General features: G+C 36.9%; 2 protein-coding genes across 4 annotated transcripts in view; both read right to left on the reverse strand.

Annotated features, from left to right (window-relative positions):
- The window catches only part of slc22a31 (solute carrier family 22 member 31), a 39,437-nt gene extending 30,230 nt beyond the window's left edge, over nucleotides 1-9,207 (reverse strand). The window contains exon 1 of the mRNA XM_030160112.1: nucleotides 8,727-9,207. Coding sequence (XP_030015972.1) covers nucleotides 8,727-9,167 — 441 coding nt within the window. The 5' untranslated portion in view covers nucleotides 9,168-9,207. The remainder of the gene's footprint in view (nucleotides 1-8,726) is intronic.
- A 7,325-nt stretch (nucleotides 9,208-16,532) lies between these two features.
- Nucleotides 16,533-26,712, reverse strand: part of ankrd11 (ankyrin repeat domain 11) — a 114,599-nt gene continuing 104,419 nt past the window's right edge. For 2 of the 3 annotated variants that reach the window (XM_030129606.1, XM_030129598.1), the window contains exons 10-14: nucleotides 23,572-26,269; nucleotides 23,273-23,371; nucleotides 21,399-21,542; nucleotides 21,189-21,281; nucleotides 16,533-21,081 (exon numbers count right to left, since the gene is read on the reverse strand). In XM_030129606.1, the coding sequence (XP_029985466.1) occupies nucleotides 20,896-21,081; nucleotides 21,189-21,281; nucleotides 21,399-21,542; nucleotides 23,273-23,371; nucleotides 23,572-26,269 (3,220 nt within the window). In that variant the 3' untranslated portion in view covers nucleotides 16,533-20,895. The remainder of the gene's footprint in view (nucleotides 21,082-21,188; nucleotides 21,282-21,398; nucleotides 21,543-23,272; nucleotides 23,372-23,571; nucleotides 26,270-26,712) is intronic. The other variant, XM_030129613.1, reaches the window with a different exon arrangement.

A 26,712-nucleotide genomic window follows, 5' to 3' on the forward strand; every position in this document is an offset into this window, starting at 1 on the left:
TACTTAGTAGTGTATTTGGTTTAAAAAAAATACATATTGTTCATACTCTTAAATATGACTGTAATTTAAAGGACTACTGAGGTAAAATGAATACTTTAACCGCTGAGTAGGATTAGGATAAAGTACTGAACTATAAAACCTTTCGAGTTTTGATCAAAATGTCTCTTTAACCTGAGTTTTAAAAACAGTTACGAATAAAAAGTAATGGAATGCTTCTGTAACATTTATACGATATAGGAGGTTTCATCCTGTCTGAATATACTTCTGTATACAGTAGGGATAGTTTTTGCACAGCTTATGCTCAGACGATATGTTTTGTGAGGCTTTATTGTCTCCAAAGTGCCCCAAGTGTGTCATTTGTGCATCTGGTCCTGGAGCTAATTCAACTTTCAAAGAACAAATAGTTATTGAGTGGAGGACGTGCTGGAAAAAACAGCCAAGAATGAATAGAAGTACAATGGAGTCAGAGTTTCCTTAGTGAAGTTCAACAAACAGGTCAGGTCTTTCCATGCTGGGGTTTCTTTTTATCACATTACATAGACTATTTACTTCTTCACTTATGCTTTTTTGTTCAGATTTGACAGCACAGAAAGAAAAAAAGAGCAGAGGTGGAGAACTACAGTGGATTTTTTTTTTGACATTTCATTGTTGCAACAAAGCTTTAAGCATCGACTGCTCATGTGTGAAACAATACAGTAAACTTACCAAATGTCTGTTACACAGAGATGCTTAATTCAGAAACACTAATCGCACACAGACACACAAACAAATCAAATAGAGGTTATGAAAGTACAAGAGGTCAAGCGTCTTTTAAAGGCTGATAGTGTGGAAAGATCAATACGTTGATAAGATCATCCTGCTACCGACCAGAAAAATAACACTGTAAACACATTATGTATATTAAAAATGGACCACTTTCACTTGAAAAAAAGCTAAATCTTGAACAGAAGAATAAGCCAAAGTAAGAAATACCTATGATAATTAAATCTCAAATCGCTGAGCCAACTCAAATTAATCAATAAATGTAGGAATAACAAACAAACGCCATTCTTTTCATTTAGAGCTGTGTCAAATGATGAAAACAACAACAGTGATTCTAGGTTGTATCCCTTTGTCACTTTCAGATCCGTTTCTTAATGGTTCTCATCCCATCTTGTCAGTTTATGGCTACGTTCACACTGTGGGTAAAAATGGCTCAAATCTGACTTTTTTTGCCCACAGTGTGAACAAGGCCACTTTCATCTGTAGTCCTAAACCAGATACATGTCTGATGTCTTCAGTCTGAGATTATGTCGCATTTTATTCGACTTTTACGTCACTGAAATGCGACAGATGCCATGATTCTGCACCAGAGGAGGCGGGTCCATATTTACTTCCATAAACTAAGCGTACTATGTGTGAGGTCATGTCGTCTTCTGTGCATGCGGATCACTTCAGGGCCGCTCACATGAGTCTGATAGCAGTTGCATTTACATTATATTGATTCATCTTCTGAGCCACTTTATCCTCACTAGGGTCGTGGGGGTGCTGGAGCTTATCCCAGGTACCTATGGGTGAAGGCGGGGTTTGCCCTGGACGTGTCATCAGTTCATCGCAGGGCGGACATATAGAGACAAAAACCAATCACTCTCACATTCACACCTGTGGGCAATTTAGCAACAAGGTCCTGCCGATGGGGGGGGGGGGGTGGAGTTTGCATGTTCTCCCCATGTTTGCGTGGGTTCCCTTTGGGTTCTCCGGCTTCCTCCCACCATCTTAAGACATGCACTTATAGGTTAATTGGTTAAGCTAAATTTACATTATATATACACATTATGTTTTTTATTTCTGCAAAAAAAAAAATCATAATTGAGCATTAAACCCTGGGGTGTATTACGCTTTGGTCAAAGGCCTGGCGATATTTGACTTTTCCATAGCAGCATAAAACAGTGTCAGGTTCATCTATTATGTTACATTATGCTTCATCACAGTGTTTAAATGCCCTGGATACTGTTTATCATGGTGCACTGAGGTCAGAGGTGGAGAATCCCAGCTCCATAAAGTAAAAGCCCTGCCATATATTTATTCCAACCATTCACTGTACCAGCCCGTTTCGGTAGATGGGATAATTAGTGGAGTCGACAGTGTTAAGTGAACAGGTAGAACTAATACATGCCAGGATTTTTTCTTTACGGAGCTGGGAATCTCCACCTCTGACTGAGGTTTATTACAGGCCTCAGAGCTGGGACTCACTGTCTTTTATACGCTTGAGTTGGATGGATGGCTCTTTTTACATGCAGATTAAAACACTGGTATTCTTTTATCTATAAATGTATTTCAGGTCTGCTTCCATTATATTTGCTGGTCGTCATCAGTTGGAATGACTTGCATAACTACAGTCTCCAGTCCTCGGCTCTGCTATCTCTACAAGTCCCAAAAGTCAGAACAGAATTGGGAAAGAAAGATTTGAAATGTTCTGCTCCTACTGCCTGAAACAACTTACAGAAGAAAATTAAACTGAAGGAACTGGGCTCTTTAAACACATTCAAAGTCATTCTAAATCAATGGGAAAAGGATAAATCAGGATGTAGATGTTTTTTTTTTTAATTGACTGAATCAGGTTCTGCTTTGAGATACTTTTAAGGAACATTGTTGTTATATTTTTAATACCTTTTAAATTATTGATAGTGTTTTGCATGTATGCTCTAGTTTAGGGATACATATATGGTTTTAGAACTGACTGTTTTATGTATATTTTTAAAAATGATGTATGATGTATGCAAAATTCAATGTATGGCTGTGATTTCTAGTTTGTGTAACTTCTGCTGCTGCTGTCTTGGCCAGGATACTTTTGAAAAAGAGTAAAAAAAATAATAATAATAATAACAACAAGTGGTGCCAGGCACAATAAACCCCGCCCCTCGCACATATTGTAGTTTATTTTGGCATTGAACCAGCTGATGTCCTCGTGTCTATGCATGTGCTGATGTCAGCATATCAATTGCCTCTATTTATGTACCAAGTTTGAAGTAAATTGAAACAAAATTGATGTTTTTAGGGACATTTGAAATTTCTGCCATTATAAGTAAATAGGAGAAGAAAAAAGATTTTAGAAATTCATAAAAAATGTGAACTTTGACCTACTTTTCCCAAAATGTAACTACATCTATTGTGGGTCACTGGCAATCTATAAACCCAATTTGGTATGAATTTAACCAATGGTGTTGCTGCTAGAGTGTTAACAAACAAACAAACTGAAAACAATACCCTTGCCTCCTCTTCGGGGGGCAGAGTAATTATACATTCATCTTCTAATTTGGACTGAGAGGAGAGAGCTGCACAAAGAAGGTGTGCATTTCAAAATTTTGTTGTTGTTTTCTCCTGGTGATTCCATCTTCTGTAACTTTAACTATTGGCCCAAACTTCAGCAAAAACCAGTAGTGGTCAAAAATGTATTACACGCCCAAACTGATTAATAGTTCTGTCTTTATTTAATTCCAAGGGTTAAGTTTGAAGAACCCTTGATAAATGATGCCAAAATAATCTCTCATATCCAAATCCTCACGAACACCAACTTAAAGGGGAGAAACTATATTTTATTCCTAAAGTAAACACGACAGCCTCAAACGTGCCCATCCAGCTGCATCAACACCTCTAACCACGCCTGTAAAAACCAAACATGGAGGGTTTTCACAGCTGCTGTTCCGGGACCATTGTTCTGAGAGATGTTCTACTTCAGAATGAGCTCCATCAAACTGTTCATGTTTTCCTTTGGTGTAGTTTTCCTTGTTTGTTCCTCGTTTTCCCTTGTGTCAGTGACGTAATGGGCAGAGGAAGCTGCTGCAATGGAGGAGGAGGAGGAGGAGGAGGAGGAGGAGGAGGAGGAGGAGGAGGAGGGGTTCAGGGTCTCAGGAAGGAACATGAAGACCTCAGACTTCCCAGCGCCACAGTTTGTCATGAGGGAAAAGAAGAAAAAGTCTTCACGGTGCCTGCATCGATATCTTTGTAGCCATGAACCATGGACACTGATGAGTGGGAAAAGTTGAAGGACAAATTACCCATAATGACTTTATCCTGTTTGTGAGTCCCCACTGTAACTCAAGTAAACAGTTTCAATCCATTTTTTCGTGGTAGTTCTTCTTGGTTCAACTGGACTAGGTTAGCTCTTTTGAAAACATTTTGTCCTAGAAGAACGATGACCATGGGCAAATGAGAACCTACACAGACAGTGTAATAAATGTCACTAAATACAACATAAAGAGTAGGTGAAGACAGGGGATTGTTCTGGATGAATTAAGATACAGTTTTGTCTTAATACTTGCAGACCACATCAGATCCTTAAGTTCAATCCTTCAGAGCTGAAACACAATCACAACATCAGCCTGAGCAGCTGTTTAATCACAAAGGTTCAGCAGAGGACTCAGACACGGGAGAAAAAGTCACATGAGCTCAACTGTATGGGGATATTTTTGATTTAGTGACAGCGGACAGAGAGGTAATGTGTAAACTATGCTACATTAAAGGGGTTTTTTTATTTTAAGACTTTCTGTTTGAGCTGAAAAAAACAAAACAAAAAACAAATAAGTGGTGCCAGGCACAACAAACCCCACCCCTCGCATTTATTGTAGCTTATTTTAGCAGCGATCCACCTGATATCATCATGTCTATGCATGTGCTGATGTCAGCATTTCAATTGCCTCTTACATACGTGCCAAATTAGAAGGAAATGCTCGATGCTGTACACATTTAAGTTGATGTAAGCAGTGTATTAGGTGAAAAGGAGAGGTAAAAAAAATAAGCTTTTGCTTCTTGCCTATTCTTTTTTTGTTTTGTTTTTTTTTGTTTATTATGATTAATGTACCAAGTACAATGATTGATGTAAAACCAAAAATAAATTCATTCATTCATTCATAAATTGAAACAAAATTCATGTTTTTATAGACTTGTGAAATGTTGCCTATATAAGTAAATGGGGGGAGGGGTTAAAAACTCAGAAAAAATCTAAACGTCGACCTCCATTTCCTAAAATGTAATGACATCTACTCTGGGTCACTGGCAATCTATAAACCTAATTTGGTATAAATTCAGCCAATACTTTTGCTGCTACAGACATTTGACATCTGGCCCATTATAAGTAAAAGGGGGAAAAAAAGATTTTAAAAATTCAAAAAAATTTGGCAATTTGACCTACTTTTCCCAAAATGTAATCAGATCTACTCCGGGTCACTGGCAATCTATAAATCCAATTTGCTATGAATTCAACTAAGTTTTGCTGCTAAAGTGTTTAAAATTAAACAAACCAAACCAAAAACAATATCCCTTGCCTCCCTTTCGGGGGGGGGGGGGGGGGAAATACCCATTTATACAAAGTATTCAGTGCATGTTTGCTTGATAACCAAACACTCAAATCCAAAATGACTACATCAAATTGCAATGTTACCCATAATACCTGTAACATGACTTTTTCAGCTGTACACCACCGCATTTCAGGAGAAAAGTAAATATTGTACTTTTCACTCCATGACTTTGCAGATTACGTAGGGGAAAGTGATTATGGTTATGGAGGGTGAATTCTCAAGTCCTCAAGGTTGGTAATCAAAATGATATCAAGCACAATTATCTATCTATCTATCTATCTATCTATCTATCTATCTATCTATCTATCTATCTATCTATCTATCTATCTATCTATCTATCTATCTATCTATCTATCTATCTTTTAAGCACAAATTATTTAATATTATCCTAATATACTCGTAGAGAATAAGTAGAAGTATACATAATGTTTAAACCCTATAATCATTAAGGCTGAGGTATAAACCAGTACTCTCTTGGACAAGTAAAGTATGAGACAAAAATGTAAATGTGGACATCAAATATAGTCTTTAATCTGCTCTTTTTCGGGGGGGGTGACATCATTTGGAAACAGTAAAGTTGGTTTTAGGACTCCCAAACACTTACGTATTAACTACAAATGACAAAATAAGTCTATCTTAAAGTTTTTTTTCCCCACATGTTCCTAGTCCCCTGCCTGTGCCTGATGGTCGTCATGTCCTGTGCGTCAGGTGGACTGTGTGTAAACTTGGAGCTCCACTTCATTGCTTGTACTCAGTGTCACATGCTGTAACAGGCAGTCATTTGCCTCCTGCCAAACTGAAAGTGTTATCTGAGACCAACAAAGTACCAGATAGCAGATAAGTGAGAGTGAGAAAGGCTGGAGCAATGAAAAAAAAAAAAAACCTCCAACAGTTCAACCTGAGCAAATATTGACTGAATGCAGAGAGCGGCAGTCTTCACATGCCGCCAGTTCAGACACACTGGAGCAAATCCAGTTCAGCAGAAGCAGCAGCATGTTGGAGCACAGACAGTAGAACACAGGTGTCAAACATGCGGCCCGGGGGCCAAAACCGGCCCGCCAAAGGGTCTAATCTGGCCCGTGGGATGAATTTGTGAAATGCAAAAATGACACTGAAGATACTCACAATCAAGGATGTTATACTCATTTTTGGTCAATTTAATCTAAAGTTGATCAGACCAGTAAAATACTATCATAATAACTTATAAATAATGAAAACTGCACATTTTTGTCTTTGTTTTTAGTGTAAAAAAAAAGAAAATTACACAAAAATGGCTACATTTACATTTAATCTAAAGTGGGTCAGACCAATAAAATACTATAATAATAACTTATAAATAATGAAAACTGCACATTTTTGTCTTTGTTTTTAGTGTAAAAAAAGAAAATTAGACAAAAATGGCTACATTTACAGACTAGCCTTTTACAGAAAATGTGAATTATCTAAGAAAATATGAACCACCTGAAATATCTTGAGAAGTATGTAGAATTTTACCAATATTCTGCCTGTTATTGAATGCTGTGTGTATTTGTAGATCCACTGTGATCTGTACGTTGTTCACATGATAAACTAAGGCATAATATTGTTAAAATTGCACTTATTTTCTTGTGAATTTTCAGGTTGTTCCTATTTGTTTGTGTTATGTTCAAATGCAGCACAAGTGTCAAACATGCGGCCCGGGGGCCAAAACTGGCCCGCCAAAGGTTCCATTCCGGCCCGCAGGATGAAAGTGCAAAAATGAACCTGAACAGTCCAGGTTGTCCAAATCATTTTGGTTCAGGTTCCACATACAGACCAACGTGATCTACAGTAAAAAATAACAACACAATAACCCATAAATAATAATCACGACAAATTTTCTTTGTGAAAAATTATGTGGAAAAAATTTACGTGAAAAAAAATAACATTACACTGTGAAAATATTTGCATTTACAAAACTATTCTTTCACAATAAAATCCAAATAAATACATAAATAAAAACAAAGATGAACAACCCGAAATGTGCAATTTGAACAATATTCTGCCTGTTACTAAATGTTTTGTGCATTTATGGATCCACTGTGATCTGTAGTTGTGTTAATAATAAGAGATGGAATATTGTAGAAATTGTTCAAATTTTAGTTCCAAACTCCAACATTTTAACAATATTCTGCCTATTACCAAATGTTTATGTAACACTGTATGTAAATGTACACGTATATATATATATATATATATATATATATATATATATATATACACAGGGTGGGGAAGCAAAATTTACAATGAACATTTAGTTGTTTTTTCTCAGCAGGCACTACGTCAGTTGTTTTGAAACCAAACATATATTGATGTCATAATCATACCTAACACTATTATCCATACCTTTTCAGAAACTTTTGCCCATATGAGTAATCGGGAAAGCAAACGTCAAAGAGTGTGTGATTTGCTGAATGCACTCGTCACACCAAAGGAGATTTCAAAAATAGTTGGAGTGTCCATAAAGACTGTTTATAATGGAAAGAAGAGAATGACTATGAGCAAAACTATTACCAGAAAGTCTGGAAGATACTATTAAAGAAGAATGGGAGAAGTTGTCACCTGAATATTTGAGGAACACTTGCGCAAGTTTCAGGAAGCGTGTGAAGGCAGTTATTGAGAAAGAAGGAGGACACATAGAATAAAAACATTTTCTATTATGTACATTTTCTTGTGGCAAATAAATTCTCATGACTTTCAATAAACTAATTGGTCATACACTGCCTTTCAATCCCCGCCTCAAAATATTGTAAATTTTGCTTCTCCACCCTGTAAGTCAAGGCATAATATTGTTAAAATTGCACTAATTTTTCAAATGAAATTTCTGTTTTTTTCAGGTTATTCACATCTTTTTTTGTAAAATGTAAATATTTTCAGAATTCAGTTGGGGGTTTTTTGTACTAAGACCAAAAGAAAAACTTGGATTTGTCATTATTTATAGGTTATTAAGTCATTATTTTAGTAGTCTGGCCCGCTTGAGATCAAATTTGGCTAAAAAATATGGCCCCTGAACCAAAATGAGTTTGACACCCCTGAAGTATAGTTTGTAGATGTAAACATTTTCATTATGGAATTTACCTTTTTTTCACTCAAAATACATTGTGAAAACTTTGGAGTTGACATTATTAGAAGTTCTTATCCTATTATTTATATTATTTTACTGGTCCGGCCCACTGTATATCACATTACGCTGAATGTGGCCCCTGAACTAAAATGAGTTTGACACCCCTGCAGTAGAATGAGTTAGAAATAAGGCACTTACTGAAATGATCCAGTAGATTGAAGTGTATTTTAAAAACACAAGACACAAGAATAAAACCTGCAAAAGCTGAATATGTGTCAGATCACAACATGTCTGGGTGGTCCCCTTACCTCAGTTACAAAGTTACTCTGTAGTCCTGCTAAATGGGTGTAATCCCACCCTTGGGTACAGGACACAGTCTCCCTGGGCACATTTTCAGAGAAGTCCGAGGAGTTAGGTGGGTATTTGTAGAGTTCACAGTGGCTCAGGCCGGTGCCTTTGAGCCAGGGGATGGTGAGGTTGAGGTACCCCTGTTTGGAGAAGTTACTGAGGAGAAAGGCGGAGGGCAGCAGCTGCGGGTCCGGTTTACAGTGGTACGAGTCCGGGAGCAGAGTGAAGAACACGTCGCTAAATAGGTTCAGCATGACCGCAAAATTAGGAAACCAACTGAACACCACCACGATCCGGTTGTAGCGTCCGTAAGCGCCGGTGTGAGGGAAGATCTTCGACTCATAATCCATTTGAAGGCGACAGTTTGTGGTCGCAGATGGTTCACCGCCACAGCTGGCCATGGCGCAAAGAGTGCGCACAGCTGACGGTGGCGCACAGAGGAGCAGCAGGTAAAGAGTGTGGAGAGGAGGAGGAGGAGGAAGAGGAGGAGGAACAGGAGGGCGGGGGCTCAGGGGATCCGACTGCCCAGGGTTTGAAGATCCTCATATGACACACCTGTGAGTCCTGCAGTGACTCAGTTATGGAAGGAAATCTGTCTCATCACATTCAGAATGAGAAAAGCTTTTGAATTTCTAGAACTGAATTTTTTTGCACTGAAATTAAGTATCTGAATTTTTTTTTTTTGCACTGAAATTAAGTATCTAAATTTTTTTTTTTTTTTTTTTTTTTTGCACTGAAATTGAGTATCTGAATGTTTTTTGTTTTTTCTTTTTTTTGCACTGAAATTAAGTATCTGAATGTTTTTTGTTTTTTCTTTATTTTGCACTGAAATTAAGTATCTGAATTTTTTTTTTGCACTGAAATTAAGGAAACTGAATTTTTTTTGCACTGCAATTAAGAATCTGAATTTTTTTTGCACTGAAATTAAGGAAACTGAATTTTTTTTAGCACTGAAATGAAGTATCTGATTTTTTTTGCATTGAAATTAAGTATCTGATTTTTTTTTGCACTGAAATTAAGTATCTGAATTATTTTTTTTTTTGCACTGAAATTAAGTATCTGAATTTTTTTTTTTTGCACTGAAATTAAGTATCTAAATTTTTTTTTTTTTTTTTTTTTTTTTTTTTTTTTTTTGCACTGAAATTGAGTATCTGAATGTTTTTTGTTTTTTCTTTTTTTTTGCACTGAAATTAAGTATCTGAATGTTTTTTGTTTTTTCTTTATTTTGCACTGAAATTAAGTATCTGAATTTTTTTTTTGCACTGAAATTAAGGAAACTGAATTTTTTTTGCACTGCAATTAAGAATCTGAATTTTTTTTGCACTGAAATTAAGGAAACTGAATTTTTTTTAGCACTGAAATGAAGTATCTGATTTTTTTTTGCATTGAAATTAAGTATCTGATTTTTTTTTGCACTGAAATTAAGTATCTGAATTATTTTTTTTTTTGCACTGAAATTAAGTATCTGAATTTTTTTTTTTTTTTTTTTGCACTGAAATTGAGTATCTGAATGTTTTTTGTTTTTTCTTTTTTTTTGCACTGAAATTAAGTATCTGAATGTTTTTTGTTTTTTTCTTTATTTTGCACTGAAATTAAGTATCTGAATTTTTTTTTTGCACTGAAATTAAGGAAACTGAATTTTTTTTGCACTGCAATTAAGAATCTGAATTTTTTTTGCACTGAAATTAAGGAAACTGAATTTTTTTAGCACTGAAATGAAGTATCTGATTTTTTTTGCATTGAAATTAAGTATCTGATTTTTTTTTGCACTGAAATTAAGTATCTGAATTATTTTTTTTTTGCACTGAAATTAAGTATCTGAATTTTTTTTTTTTTTTTTTGCACTGAAATTGAGTATCTGAATGTTTTTTGTTTTTTCTTTTTTTTTTGCACTGAAATTAAGTATCTGAATGTTTTTTGTTTTTTCTTTATTTTGCACTGAAATTAAGTATCTGAATTTTTTTTTTGCACTGAAATTAAGGAAACTGAATTTTTTTTGCACTGCAATTAAGAATCTGAATTTTTTTTGCACTGAAATTAAGGAAACTGAATTTTTTTTAGCACTGAAATGAAGTATCTGATTTTTTTTTGCATTGAAATTAAGTATCTGATTTTTTTTTGCACTGAAATTAAGTATCTGAATTTTTTTTTTTTGCACTGAAATTAAGTATCTGAATTTTTTTTTTTTTTTGCACTGAAATTGAGTATCTGAATGTTTTTTCTTTTTTCTTTTTTTTTGCACTGAAATTAAGTATCTGAATGTTTTTTGTTTTTTCTTTATTTTGCACTGAAATTAAGTATCTGAATTTTTTTTTTGCACTGAAATTAAGGAAACTGAATTTTTTTTGCACTGCAATTAAGAATCTGAATTTTTTTTGCACTGAAATTAAGGAAACTGAATTTTTTTTAGCACTGAAATGAAGTATCTGATTTTTTTTTGCATTGAAATTAAGTATCTGATTTTTTTTTGCACTGAAATTAAGTATCTGAATTTTTTTTTTTTTTTGCACTGAAATTAAGTATCTGAATTTTTTTTTTTTTTGCACTGAAATTGAGTATCTGAATGTTTTTTGTTTTTTCTTTTTTTTTGCACTGAAATTAAGTTTCTGAATGTTTTTTGTTTTTTCTTTATTTTGCACTGAAATTAAGTATCTGAATTTTTTTTTTGCACTGAAATTAAGGAAACTGAATTTTTTTTTGCACTGCAATTAAGAATCTGAATTTTTTTTTGCACTGAAATTAAGGAAACTGAATTTTTTTTTAGCACTGAAATGAAGTATCTGATTTTTTTTGCATTGAAATTAAGTATCTGATTTTTTTTGCACTGAAATTAAGTATCGGAATTTTTTTTTTTTGCACTGAAATTAAGTATCTGAATTTTTTTTTTTTTTTGCACTGAAATTGAGTATCTGAATGTTTTTTGTTTTTTCTTTTTTTTTGCACTGAAATTAAGTATCTGAATGTTTTTTGTTTTTTCTTTATTTTGCACTGAAATTAAGTATCTGAATTTTTTTTTTGCACTGAAATTAAGGAAACTGAATTTTTTTTTGCACTGCAATTAAGAATCTGAATTTTTTTTGCACTGAAATTAAGGAAACTGAATTTTTTTTAGCACTGAAATGAAGTATCTGATTTTTTTTGCATTGAAATTAAGTATCTGATTTTTTTTTGCACTGAAATTAAGGAAACTGAATTTTTTTTTGCACTGAAATGAAGTATCTGATTTTTTTTGGACTGAAATTAAGGAAACTGAATTTTTTTTTTTTTTTTTTTTTCACTGAAATTAAGTATCTGATTTTTTTTTGCACTGAAATTAAGTATCTGAATTTTTTTTGCACTAAAATTAAGAATCTGAATTTTTTTTGCACTGAAATTAAGGAAACTGATTTTTTTTTTTTTTTTTTTTCACTGAAATTAAGTATCTGATTTTTTTTTGCACTGAAATTAAGTATCTGATTTTTTTTTTTTTTTTTTTTTGCACTGAAATTACGTATCTGATTTTTTTTTTTTTTTTTTTTTTTGCACTGAAATTAAGGAAACTGAATTTTTTTCACACTGAAATTAAGTATCTGAAATTTCTCTGTGAATTCAACTATGTTCATAAATTCAGAATAAAAAAAAATTTCAGATAAAAAAAATTCAAAAGCAAAAAATTCAGATGCAAAAAGATCACATGCAAAAAATTCAGATGCAAAAAGATCACATGCAAAAAATTTCAAACCAAAAAAATCAAATCAAACTCCAAACTTTTCTCAGTGTTTTAGAGCAAAAAAAGTAAATTTACATAATGAGAAGGTTTACATCTACAAACTATCCTTTCAAAAGATGTGAATTACATGAACAAACTGAAAAAAATAAGTGTAATTTTAACAACATTCTGCCTCAGTTTATCATTTACACAAATACATTATAACGTACAGATCACAGTGGATCTATAAACACACAAAACATTTAGTAACAGGCAGAATATTGTTAAAATTACACTTATTTCTCTTAAGACATTTCAGGTTGTTCATATTTGTTCAGGTTATTCACATTTTTTGCAAAATTATACTTTGTTTTAGCTTAAATAAGTATATTTACATTTATGAAGAGAAAATTTTGGAGTTGTCATTATTTATTTATATGTCATTATGGTAGTATTTTACTGGTCCTGCCCACTTGAGATTGAATTTGTCTGAATGTGGAACCTGAACTAAAAGATTTGTTAATGTCTTCAGTGTAATTTTTGCATTTCATAAATTCATCCCAAAGGCTGAACTGGACCCTTTGGAGGTCCGGATTTGGCCCCCGGGCCGCATGTTTGACACCTGTGGGGTAGACCATGACTGAGTCCAGAAGGATGCGGCTCAGGTTTCATGTTAACACACAACTGTTGGAGTCCTCATATTTTTGGATCTGACTCCATGAGACTGACTGGATCCAGCTGACACTTAGTAGGCTGAAGATCTGGATCACTTTCCATTAGTGGAAATATCACTGTTTAAGTCTGAAACTGAAACCGGACCAGTGAGATTTAAGATTAAAACATCACTGACATTGTCCTTTTCTCCAAAAATAACTCATAAAGACCCAAACCATAAACTGATCTAACACGTTGAACTGTTGAGCCACTAATCCAGTGGTTCTCAAACTTTTTACAGTGGAGTACCACCTGAAATAAACTTTCTTTTTAGCCAAGTACCCCCAACTCTCGCTTCAGCATTTTTGAAAAAAAAAAAGTGGCAAAATTTGTTCCTGTGCCAAAAGTGTCTGTTTATGTTTTCAAAACTTTGTAAACAAACAACATATATTTACCTGTGATATATAGAAAATAAAGTAAATTTTTGTGCAAAATACAAAGTGAAAAGTGCCCTCTTTTATTGACAAGAAAAATAGATACTTTGGCCATTAATTAACAAATAAACCTTTCATCAACAAAAAATAATTACTTAGCTACTCAAATAAACTCATTTTGAATAATATAAAGTTTGTATATTTTATAATGTGCTTAATTTTTGTATCTCCGTTTTATTCTTTTTTATCCTTTTTATTCTGTAGGTTGTGTGCTTGTGGTTTATGCACCTGTCTGCAATAAAGTTTATTATAAAATAGAAATGTTCTTGAAATGTCACCAAAGCTTAAACAAGATCATTGACAATAAAACTATTATACAAATGCATTTATTATGTTTTATATTTCACTATTAATTGTCATTATTTATTTTGTATTCGGTACATGAGGACTTATTTAATGTAGTTTTCCCAAAAAATTTCAAGTACCCCCTGGGCTTTTTCTGAGTACCCCTGGGGGTGCGTGTACCCCACTTTGGGAACCCCTGCACTAATCCAATCAATCCATGTAAATAATTGGTGTAAAATGCAGCTTGTCATCTTTCCATGCTCATCAGATATGACCCCTTTGGACGTTCAGAGGCTCCGTAGTGAACGTGAAAACACCGTCATCTTCTACAACATTGATTCCCCAGTAAAACCCATGGAGTTGGATCAATGACAGTGGATGGAGACACCGATATGTTCAGTTATTGATATTGTTGCTGAAAAACTCACTTTTTCATCAGTTTTCTCTGTTTCTGATACAATAACCCTCAACTTTAATCTGAGCTTTTATGAAAATCTACATGATCAGTGAATTAAATATAGGAAAATACATGAGTTACAGTGAAAAAACACACAAAAAAGAACATAATATTGCCATCAATAGTGATAAATCACTTAAAAAAGTTTAAATGGAGAGAAAAACTCATTTGGGAATTACTATAAAAGGAGTACTTGGACTTTATGGGTTAGTTGCAGAAAATGTAATGTTTACATAATAAATATGAATGAATTTATAAAAAAAAAAGGTGACACTCTTTGTCAGATTGTTTTCACAGCGCAAATAATAAGATACAGTAAACCAGGATTACAGAAATGACATGATCAGGATTTACTCTTAACTTCACCAGTTTGTTTTTACTGTCCGTCTTAGCTTTTCATTTGCATATTTTTATTTTGTATGTATACTTGTAAATGTCCGAACTATTTAACTGTCACATTTTTCTACGTTACTCCTGATGATCACTTTTTATATGTAAATTTTGAGTACTCATATATTAAGCACAGAACACTGTCATCTGCAGAGAAGATTTGACAAATCATTCACAGGTCTGGTGTTTATCCTACAAATGCATGTTCCTTAGAAATGTACCATTTAAAGGGGAAATAAGCAGGCTTTCCAATAGTATTACATTTACTGTTAAGAAGCCTTGTTACAACAAATAAATAATCTACCAAACACAAACACACTTTTTGAGCTTAGTTTACGTATGTGTCATATAATCAGTTTGATGGTGTCCTAGTTTAGAAGTGGAAGAACTGGAAACTGGAGCTTCAGGCTAAAAATCAAACGAAGACACTGAGTGTGTGTTCAGATGTTTGTCAGTAAATGGGTCAGTTGCGGGCAGATGTAAACACACCTTCAGGAAGGACAATTAAGTTACAATGACAAACAATCAGTGTCAGGTGATGAGTCAAAGACATGTAAGCCTAACAGGTTTTTTGGCCTGTGACGACGTTAAGAATCTTAACTACGTGGAAAAGTGTGATGGTTATATAATCTGTCAGGTGACATGACCCCATTCTGGAGGAAAAACAAAGAAACAGGATGTTGGAACAAATTTAGCCAGGGTTCAGTGACTTAACTCCTCAGTCTTTAGGATTCCCACATGTATTGAAGCAGCCTCACATTCACAGTCAAACACCAACAAACTGCTTCTATTAAACACTTGTTTCTGCAGTCTGCAAGGCCACCACAATAATTTGGTTAATTCATTATTCCTGAAGGTAAGTGGGACACAGAATATGTTGCCAAATAATTTTTTTCCCCAGAACTTTTTCCAATAAGAAGCATATTTTTGATAGAAAACTGAATTCTTTAGGAAGTGTCATTCTAGTACTATTCTAGTAAGAAAAGCTACATTTAATCAACATGTTTTACTGGTGAGAGCAATAAACAGCCTGTTTCCTATTACTTAATGTACTTATTTGGTATCACTGTGAAAAAAATCCTGTTTTTACAGAAAAAAAACTGGCAGCTGTGCACTGTAAAAAATGAACAAAATTGCAACATAAAAAAACTAAGTGAAAATACAATGCAAAGTTGTTTATTTGAAAAGATTTTTGTGTTAATTAAATCAAATATAGGTGAGTTTATACAGGAAAAGTGTGTTAAAAAAAACCTGATTTGTATGTAGAAATTATGTATTTCTATTGTTTTGAGAAAATAAAACTGTAAGTTGAAAAACCATGTAGTGCCGTTTAAATTCAAGACCATAATATTGAAATAACAGCCTATTCTCATACTTAAAAAAAAAAGAGGAAATTTAACATTTTAAAGATGTACATATCATTGAAATCCAATGTTGAATTCATGTATAAAATGTTGAATCTACATGTTACTCTGTAAATATGTTTACGATTTGATGTGTTTTTTACAGTATTGTTCTGGTAACCACAGCTGGCAGTTTTTTCCGTAAAAACAGGATTTTTTTTTTTTTTACAGTGAAGCTGAGAGTCTGCATTTTACCTGAATTATTTCCCTGTATTGAAAGGATAAGTGCTTCAGATGTTATTAAACCCTTTATATCAGCAGATGTTTTTGGCTGTTTTAGTCTGAGCGTTCAGGTATTTTCATTACTGTATTACTCCTACATGTCATAAGTACTTTGATGTAAACCCGTCTCATCAACACAAACATCAACAAACCAAGAACCAGAAGGCAGCTGGTAATATTTCAAAATTTTATTAACGAACATAATCTCTGAGGAACAACAGCAGTTCTCGCGCTCTCTGTACATGCAACTGTAGAAAATAACAATTTAGAATTTTTACTTTTCAGTTTAAGTTTTTTTCCCCCGTCCATCCTCATTTTCAGTTTCTCGCATTTGTGTTTTTTTTTTTATGGTTTTTTTTTCTTTAATTTTTTTTGCAGGAAATCAACAACAGCTAGAGGTGAAAGTACTGGATTTGTTACAGCACTGACAATAGCATCGACAACCCCCTCCCTTAGACCCTCCCTCCCCCCTTAGCTGCTCCAACAATATGTACACAAATAAACTACATTGTACAAATAAAAAAATGTTACATTGTTACATCATAATCACCTGCAGCGAGCGCACGCAGCCCGTTGCTGTTAGAACCCCACATTCTACGCAATTTTTCAGACTAGTACAAAGAGGAGGGTGCAAAACGTCCTGGGAGGTTTTATTTACAGAGCTATGTACAGTATGTCTCTTTCACGCATTACAAGGAGGAAAATTTACACAGCGGAGACCAACTTCAACTCAAAACATACCACAGGTGTCAGAAAAAACAAAAAGATAATAAATAGGTTATTTCTCACCATTTAAAGAGTAGTTCTCCATGCTTTTTCTTAGTCATTTTCCATTCTAAAAAAGGAACAAAGAAACAGCTACAGTCTGGGTTTTAATTAAAAAAACAAACAAAAACAAAAGAAAACTAGAAAAAAAAAGGCTTGAAATCGTGATTCTATATAATGAAAAAATATCAATTATGTATATTTATGTCCAGTAAGAAATAAACAACAAATAACAAGTCTAAAATAAACATTATGAGTGAATGTGAAGAGAGTAGAGGTAATATGTTGCTGACTGAGGTGGTGTCAGGCTAGCATCTGGATCACCACGGCCAAGTGCTGCTCTACTGTGCATCTGAGGACTGACGTGTCTCTGGATTCAACCGACCCAGGGAATCACTCTTTGTTAGTTGAATTTTCACACTGGAGAATCGACGTGGATGGATGTGTTTAGTCTATTGCTCTGTGCAGCGGCATGAGGGGGTGGGGGGACAAATCGCCTGTTAGTTGTTCAATGAAGGTCTGTGTCAACCATCACCATTTCAAGCCTTTGTGGTTGAAATAAATGACTGATTATTGAAGTAAAAACAAAGGCAGGGCTTAAACCATTAAAAAAAAAAACAAAAAAAAAAAACAAAACGCAACACATGAAACAGAAACACACTTGATGTCTTGTAAACAATAGTGAGGGTGTGGTCGTTCAGGGCATAGTAACGGTATACATTCTGCTCGATAAGCAATGTGATTGACATGCCACTGGTGTTTATGTTTTATACAGGAACAAAAAAAAACAAAACAAAACAAAAAAGAAACAACATTCAACACTACATACACAAAAAAAGACAACAAAACAAAGATTCTCTCAACAATAGACACTAAACCTCTTCCCAAAAACTGTAAGAAAACAAGAAAATGCAAAGAAAAACATGACAAACAGGGGATTAAAAACCAAATTCCTGGCTATCTGTATCCAAATCTGCATGTTTAACGACCACAATGTGTGTATCTCTCAAAAATATCCAGGACTATACATCTAGCCACCTTGTCTGCACAGTGTAATAGCAACAACCATTGCACTTGACTAGACATACCATACACAGCTATGCTGACGGACAGTGTGTAAATGACTGAAAAGATAATATTGCCATCAGGATAAATGAGCAGCTCTCACACACAGACGGGCAGCCTATGTGGTAGGTCGCGAAAGCGTTTCAAAAAACAAGACCCATTAAAAATAGAAAATCAATACAACTCATCACAAATCAACATTTTCAATGGGTGTTTCAACTGAAGACAATAAAAATCTATCTTTGCGCTCATTTCAGCATATACCGATTCTTCCCACTGTCTGTGTTAATGTCTGTCCACTTTTTGGTTCATACTGAGAAGATTTAAGTCTCGTAACTGCTTGGGCCTGACACGAAGAACATGGTTATGAACGCCACCATGGAGCAGAGTCATGAGGAAGTAACTTTAACCTAACATTTAAAATCCCTGACAACACTAAAACTAACCCCCTTGTAGATTAAACGCAGATAAAATGTGACGGGAGCCAATGTTTCTGAGCCTGCGGTGATTAAGAAACGGACCGAGGTGGTTTAAGGGAATTGATCTAGGAGACGTTAATTAAATTTTAAAATACCCATTAATGTCAAAGGCCACAGGTCTCATGCAAAGCCAAGAGTCTCAGTTTTTGACACAGAAGACCACTGGCACCATCAAGTGAGTAAAGATGGAACAGCACCTAGAAAATAAGCTGCTCTCCTAGAATGGACAAGGGGCAGACAGACACCCAACACAATGTTTAAAAAAAAAACAAAAAAACAAAAAAAAAAATCAGAGTGGAATGACAGCTTTTAATGGCTTCAGTCTATTCTGTGTGAAGAGCCGACAAGCTGGGAGAACAGAACACGTCATGTGCTGAAAGACCCGTGTCTTGTTGGTTTTTGACAATGATGTTTTGTGACGATTAGAAATGACTTCAGTTCAATTCTCGTAAATTAAAACAATGATAACACATTAATGACAGTTTTGCTTGTGAATGACATCTCTCTTACTTTCACCCCACCCATATATATCTATGTGACTGCCCAACAATGATTACATTTTTTTCACTGAAAAAGGCATTTTCTTGGCTCGAAATTTTTCAGATATAATTGTGTAGTAAAGCAATGAATAATAATCCTCTGTCTATTCTTTAAATAAATCCTCAACAACTATTTTGCTACATTTGAGGGACTATATGGTGGTTGGCTTGTGGGGAGGCCTGTTTAATCCAGAATAGTTCTGACAGCTATTTGTGTGTTGTGATAATCCACGTCCGGGTGAACTGCCTCATCTAACCCTGGACTGAATCTAGAGACGGGATCATACAACTGTGCACTGGAGTCACACACATTTTGGCCCATGGATATGAGGGGGGAAAGTGCTGCCCAAAAGTGAACTGTACATAAAAAGATAATTTTTATTTCTTTTATGTTTTTTTCTTTACACTTAACTGAGTGATATTACAGTACATAGGTTATTTACAACTGTGCAGTAATGTGTGGCAAAATAAATTATCTAGAAGGCAGCAAGAATACATTGGTTAACGAATATAAAAACTGTACATAATTTACGGAATACAACTTTTTTTCTGTTTTCTTTTGTTTTTTTCCATTAAACTAATATTGGCTCTGTAGTGTTTCAAGTCACTTCCTCAGAAACAATGAAATGCCCAAGTAAAGAAATAGACAAAAACAATATTTCTCTCCTGCCAAACCACATTTTCTTAATAGTCTCTTTGAATCGTAACATTCGTTATATTTGTTTCTTCTGGTTGTCCTGTGGTGTTTTTTTTGCAGTCTATGGCGCACTCACACGTTTATTTTGGATCAAGCTTGGAGGCCGAGGAACACTCCGGTCTGTCCTCAGAGATCCGTACTTGTCCTCTTCTGTTTAGCCAGGCTGAGAGGCTGCAGGATCAGTCTCTTCCTCTCAAACACCGAGCCCTGACGTGCACACACATCACCAACCCTCCGTCGTATTCTGACTTGCTGCAGGCGTCGTTGCTCAAATGTTTAGCGAGGCCTAGTGCAGTGTAAATACAGAGGGTGTGCTCCACATGTACAGCCTCACAGGCTCAAAAACATTAACGGCTGCTTGTAGCCGCCTGGTCTGTCCATTCCAGCCATCCTGCCATAGATACACATTGAAGATCCACATGATGCACCGCACCTCCTTCGACATCCTCTGGGTCAGCACTGGACGCTGTGTGCTCCTCCCGGTCCACCAGGAGCCCAAGGTCACCAGGGGAGGCTTGTCCTCAGTCCTCCCCCAGGACAGGCACCACACCGTTGGGAGAGCTCTTCTCTGATCCTCCTTCCAGCGGTGGGTCTGCAGAAGCTGGGACTAAAAACGAACACAGAAAATAGATTTCTGTCCCGTCTCACTTTATCTGAGCACTAAGTAGCTGTGACCCAGTGTCAGAGTATCGAAGCAAAAACTGTTTCTGCTTCTTGTACTCTGATCAAAAAATGAAAAAAAAGCATAAAAACTTTGAGGATGAAAGTGCAAGTTGTGTATTTTCTTTTTCCCCAGTAAAAACGTTTCCTTCTTCACGGAAGGGAATTGAAAGCAAGTTTATTCATCTCTTTTTCTATATAATATATTTCTTCTGTCTTAAGTCCTCTTTCAAACTTGCTAGCCCTTTCCATTCGTTCTATTTAACGAAGTCTCTTTGAGAAGAAGTGATTCAGACCACGGTTGCTCTCTGTCTCTGGGAGTGCAGGGGTGTCATGCAGGCAGCAGGACAAAGTCATCGTTGACATCGACCATTGGCACGTAGAAGGACGGCACTTCGTTGACACAGAGGGACTTGTGCCCTGCTGGATCCAGCTCCTGGACCTTCAACTGCCACTCCATTCTTTGAACTGCATTGAGGGCTGCTGCTTCATGTTGCTGCCGCATCAACAAACATGTCTGAAGGAAGAGGAGGGGAGTATTAATGTATGTGGTGAGCACTCACAGACTGGTATTTAACAGAAGACATAAGAGCAAATATTAACACTCTACAGGATGTTACTTACCTTCATGCGGTCGTATTTATCATCCACATCCTGAATCCATGAAATAAACTGACGAGCATTGAAACGATCTCTCACCGATTTGTTCTCATCACCCTAAGAACATGGAGAAGATGACATACAGATGAATAAATGGATACTATGACCTTTGATGCTTTATTCTTTATGTTAAACAGGAAAAACTGATGTGACATTTTAATCTACATTTCCTACCTGACTCTCTGATGGCATGTTATACACTTCGGAGTCCAAAAGCATGGTGCAGGCGCTGAATGGCACAGCCTGATTGGCTATTGTTCTGGCTGCTCTGCAGTGGACCCTTAACACCTCCTGCTCACATGACACTATTAGCTTTTCCTGTGAACAGACGGCCAAAAGAGAACGAATATGAACATTAGGAATGCATTGGAGGCAGAGCTTTTCAGTAAAAAAACAAAAAAAAAATCATGATCAGCAAAGTTTTGCATTTTAAATATGGTTTAAAAGCAGCATATGACTTTCATCACTAATTTTTCTTCAAATTTGTAAAACCGCAGCGATAGCCTAATTATCACTAATCCATTAGTCTTTCCATGCTTCCGCACCTAAATCACTTCCCTCATGGTGAACAACTTCGAAGATGGCTCCATCACAAGCAGTTCGTTTGTTTACATACCAAACCAATATGTCACTCGCCGCAGCAGCAACAAACAAGGAGACAACAAGCAATGAAACCATGTCTGCTACCGGTCAGAAGAAATGGAGGGAATCACTGTAAGTCAATTGTCATTTTATAATACGGGGTGTGTGATTGTGAAAAACAATACTTAGACATCAGTTTCATGGCATTTTTGGACTATGTCATTGTGTTGGCTTATCATACACATACAGTAAGGAGCGAGTGAGCAGTGAGGACCTGGCCATACCCCGTATGCTTGTGAGGCGAGTATGATAAGACTACACAGTGACATATTCCAAAAATGTAATGAAACTGATGTCTAAGTGTTGTTTTTCACCATCACACACCCCGCATTATAAGATGACAATTGACTTACTATGATTCCTTCCATTTCTTCTGACCTGCTAGCAGACATGGTTTCATTGCTTGTTGCCTCTGTGTTTGTTGCTGCTGCAGCTGTGTAGAATTCCCATTCCCACAATGCACTTCACAACAAAATTTGCAAAAAGGCCCGAGTGACGTTTTGGTTTGGTTCAGTTTGTTAACAAAGGGACTACTTGTGATGGAGTCATCTTTGAAGTTGTTCATCATGAGGGAAGTGATTTAGGTGCGTAAAGCACGGACAGATTACAGGATTAATGATAATTAGGCTATCACTAGGGTTTTACAAATCTGAAGAAAAATTAGTGATGAAAGTCATACACTGCTTTAAGTGTATGCAGATTTTAGGACTCTATGTTGTATGTATGAAAGCAATGCTTATCAAGTTAGTTAAGTGGCAGAACAACTTTGGGAAAAAGAATAAAAACATGCTTGAGGCATCTTCACTTATACACTGACATGTACAGTGACAGGGTTCGTATGCATTTTTCCAAGGTCAAATTCAAGCACTTTAAAGGGTCATTTTCAAATGTTTCCAGCACATCACCTTATCGCTAGGGTAAGACACATAACTACAGGAAAACATATACTCATGATTATTTTTTCCACCTTTTTTTTCCACAATGATGTGCATTGTATTATGCTATCAACATCTAAAATTGTTTCATAAGAGCAAAAGATTTAGAAATTAAAGAACACAGTTTTATCCAAATAAAAAAGGGAAGCCGCTTGGTGTTCTTCAGACACACTCGCACCAAGACAAAGATGAAGATGAAAATGTACCTGGACTCAACCTGAGAACACCCAGAAATTTTCTTTTTTGACAAACTTTTACTCTTCAAAATGTATCACCTCTCTGGAAGTAGCTTTCGCTTAAAATCTAACCTGGCAGAGTTAATATTAAAAATAAATAAATCAGTAACATCACAAAGTTAGAATTGCAAGCACTTAAACTAAAATTCAAGCACTTTTCAGACCTTGGAAACAACATTGAAATTCAACAATTTTCAAGCACCCATATGAACCCTGCAGTGAATATGTTCCTTACCCGCTCTATGCTGTGCTGCAACCTGAGCTTCCCTCTCACAGCCTCCTGTTGTCTGAAGAGCTCCTTCAGAGGTTCTGACAGCGATGGAGGTGGGGCAATCTAATGAGTAAACACCAAATAGAGTATTATTAAAACACTCAAACACTGAAGATGTTATTAAACTGCTTTGAAGTAAATTACTGCTTTTTTTAAACCGGTAATTAGTGTTTATGTCTATCAATAATAAATAGCTGCCAGTCTTTAAAAGTGATTATCTTCTTTCTAAAATAAGAAAATGTGATAAAAATAATTTAACTTACCACAGGAATGTGAAGCTTGCTGAGTGGTTTGCCATCCAGCAGGTAGGAGCCAGTGTAGGTCACATATTCAGCATAACACTGAGGGGCCTGTGGGGTGATATAGCACAGAATTTTCCTCTTTTCCTCAATCTTCTTCCGGATCTGGAGGTACTCAAAGTAAGGGTTGGACCGGTCACTGTGGTAAGGCTCAATATCATCCAGCTTGATGGCATTGACCACTACAGCCAAGGTCTGCTGAATCATTTCTCTGGTCTGCTGCATGGCTGTGTTTACAAGCTGGACCTGGACTTGCTGTCCAGCCGATCGGAATTTCCTCTTCCGTGGGTGCTGGGTTTGAGACTCCTCCTCATCCACAGGAATAGGGCGACCTTTAGTTGTTTTACCAAGAACCACTGGTGCAGTGGTTGTCACGGAAGTGGATACAGACACCGCTGTGGTTGAATTAGATACAGAAGAGGTAACGCTAAGCACAGTTTCTTTCTCTTTCTTTAGAGCTGAGAAGGAAGCTGAGGTGGGTGTTGGGGTTCTCGTAGGAACAGGGTTAATGCCCACTGCTAGACTGGTTGTTACAGGGGTGGGAGTGGCAGATGAGGTTATTATACTGGAGGTAGGAGGGACAACAACAGCAGCAGCAGCAGGATTGTTCTTGGCGCGATTGCGGGTCATCCTCTGAGGGATTTCATCCACTTTCTTAGGGATATCTACAGTGGCGGACACTGTGGTTAGCGTTACTGGTGTCAGCTTGGATGAGGTCTCCTGAGAGTCTGACAGTTCCACGGTACTGGAGAGACTGACAGCCACTGGGAGCTGTGGAAGGGGACTGCATGGTACTGGTTCTGTTACAGGCTCAGACATCTCCTCCTGCCTACCTTCTGGCTTAACAGCAAACACTGAATCCAGGGGTATCTGCAAAGACTCTGGAAGTGGATGAATCTGAATGTGATGTTGCGGAGTGGCATCTGATTTCACAAGCGGATACAACATGTTAGGATCGGGGTCATCAGGTCCCCCATAAGGTCCTTTTCTTTCCAACATGTTGCTATGCTGTTGTGTTAGAGTCAGAGAGCAGCTGACTGGCACACCTTGAGGCTCAGGGTCTAACTCTTGCTGGAAGTTGGCATGCGGTGATGGTACAATTACGTCTTGTCCTGTAGACTCCCTCAAACCTAGGTCCCCACCAGTACATGAAGTCTTAGCCAGGCTTTGTAGGTCCGTGTCCATCATTTCTGGCTCACCTCTGTCTGTGATGATATGTCTAATCTGGGTCGGTACCACCTTACTGTGGTCAGCCAGTTCCGGTTCCCGAGATTCAGCCTCCTCTGATTTGTCTGGCAGCGGTAGGTCGGGCAGAGAGAATGGTCCCAGGTCATCAAGTTCTTCTGGGTCTGCCGAGAATGGGTCTGCCCACGGCACCACAGGCTCAGGACCCACTGTTGGTGCCATGTGACCATCAGCAGCACTGAAGCAGTGGGTGCTCTGTCTGCTGTCTGGTTCAACACATGGTGCCTCTGAGTCAATCTGGTGATCATCATCCATACTTGGCTTGTTGCAGTCCTGGAAAAAAGACTCCAGCCTATTTGATGATGAGTTGTTTAAATAGTTGTTCGATTCCCCATCCATACCTGTGTCAGGTCTCTCTGGAGAGGGGATGTCAGCCACAGCCTCCTTCTGCTCATCAAAGTCCTGCTCCTCTTTATGCCACTTGTTCCAACTAGCATAAGGGGAGCTGATGGAGGGGTGTCCAGGTATGTGCTGTAAGTCACTATCTGAATGGGAATATGGACTGGTTATTTTAGAGACCGCTGCCTCTATCTCCCCATATGTCCTGTGAGGAGACTTGAGATCCATTTCAGAGTTCCAGCCCATGCTGTGATCAAAGCAGTTGTCTCCGTGATTAGGGGCAGCATGTGGGGGGGAGAGCTGGTGGACCTCTGGGTCTTGTCGGTCTGGAGACTCTACAGGCCAGCTCTTCCTCAGAGGGTCCTCAACTTGAGGTGAGAAGGAACATAGCTCTCTGTCTTGCTCTGGTTCCTCCACTGCACAGTGCTCTCCCTCAACTCTGTCATCCAAATCACCATCTTCCTCTTCCTCCTCCTCTTCCTCCTCTTCATCTTCCTCTTCCTGGTCTGGGTCCTGTTGCTCAGTGACAGAGGGAAGATCTGAGAGGACCAAGTTAGGCTCACTGTGGTGAGGCTCAGAAATGTCATCCATATCAAGTGGCGGCAAAGCAGCAGGAGCTGGTGTTGGAGGTGCAGCTATGTCAAGGCACGGCTCCTGAGGGTCTGGCCTGTGAACTGGTGTGGAGGGTTTTGGCAAGAAACTGTTGTACACGCTTTCAGGAAGATGTTCATTACCCTCAGTTCCAGAAAGACTCGGTGCCACCACGTCTGGCATTGGATGGGCTGGTTCCCGCCGAGGAGACAAAATCCTCCTGGGGGAGAAATAGGGAGGCGACAGGCACTCCAGCCTTTCCACAGATGCTGACTTTTCCTCAAGAGTTTGAGACGATGATGCTGGATCAAATTCAGCAGCTGGGTCACTCTGTTGTCGGAGGAACTTATCTGCCTCAGCCTTGAACTCATCCTCGAGAGGCCTGCGGACATCAGATGTTTCAGAACGGCTGATGAGCGGGAGTTGGAGGTTTTTGGCAGGTGTTGGACAGGTGCCCTCCTGGAAACTCTGTGAGTTGGAGTACCTGCTGGGTGGACAGAAAAAAGGAAGGACACACTCTTGTTAAAGGTTGAATTTATTTACACAAAACTAGGTATTTTTACATGAATTTGAGTATTCTGGTTATGACTGTGTTATTGAAGTATTCATTATTTATGTTTGTACATGTTATCATCATACCCAAGTTCCAAAAATTTACAAAAACATTTACTCTGCATTTAAATGACCCTGATTATGCTGAAAGCTACAGCGATAATTTTGCTAGCATTTTAGGCAATATTCTCAGGATGAATACATTTCAGGTTAGGCTATTCATTACAGGAATGTCAGATTAAATTTCCAATTTGTGTTCTAAACATCACAGGCTCCTGAGAAAATGTCTAAGACTACTGTGATTCATCATGATACTATGTGCTACTACCACCATTTATCATGCAGTAGTAATATCATTACTATGTATTACTACCTTTG

Source organism: Sphaeramia orbicularis, chromosome 3 (genome assembly GCF_902148855.1).
Source record: "Sphaeramia orbicularis chromosome 3, fSphaOr1.1, whole genome shotgun sequence".
In the NCBI taxonomy this organism is placed as follows: Eukaryota; Metazoa; Chordata; class Actinopteri; order Kurtiformes; family Apogonidae; genus Sphaeramia; species Sphaeramia orbicularis.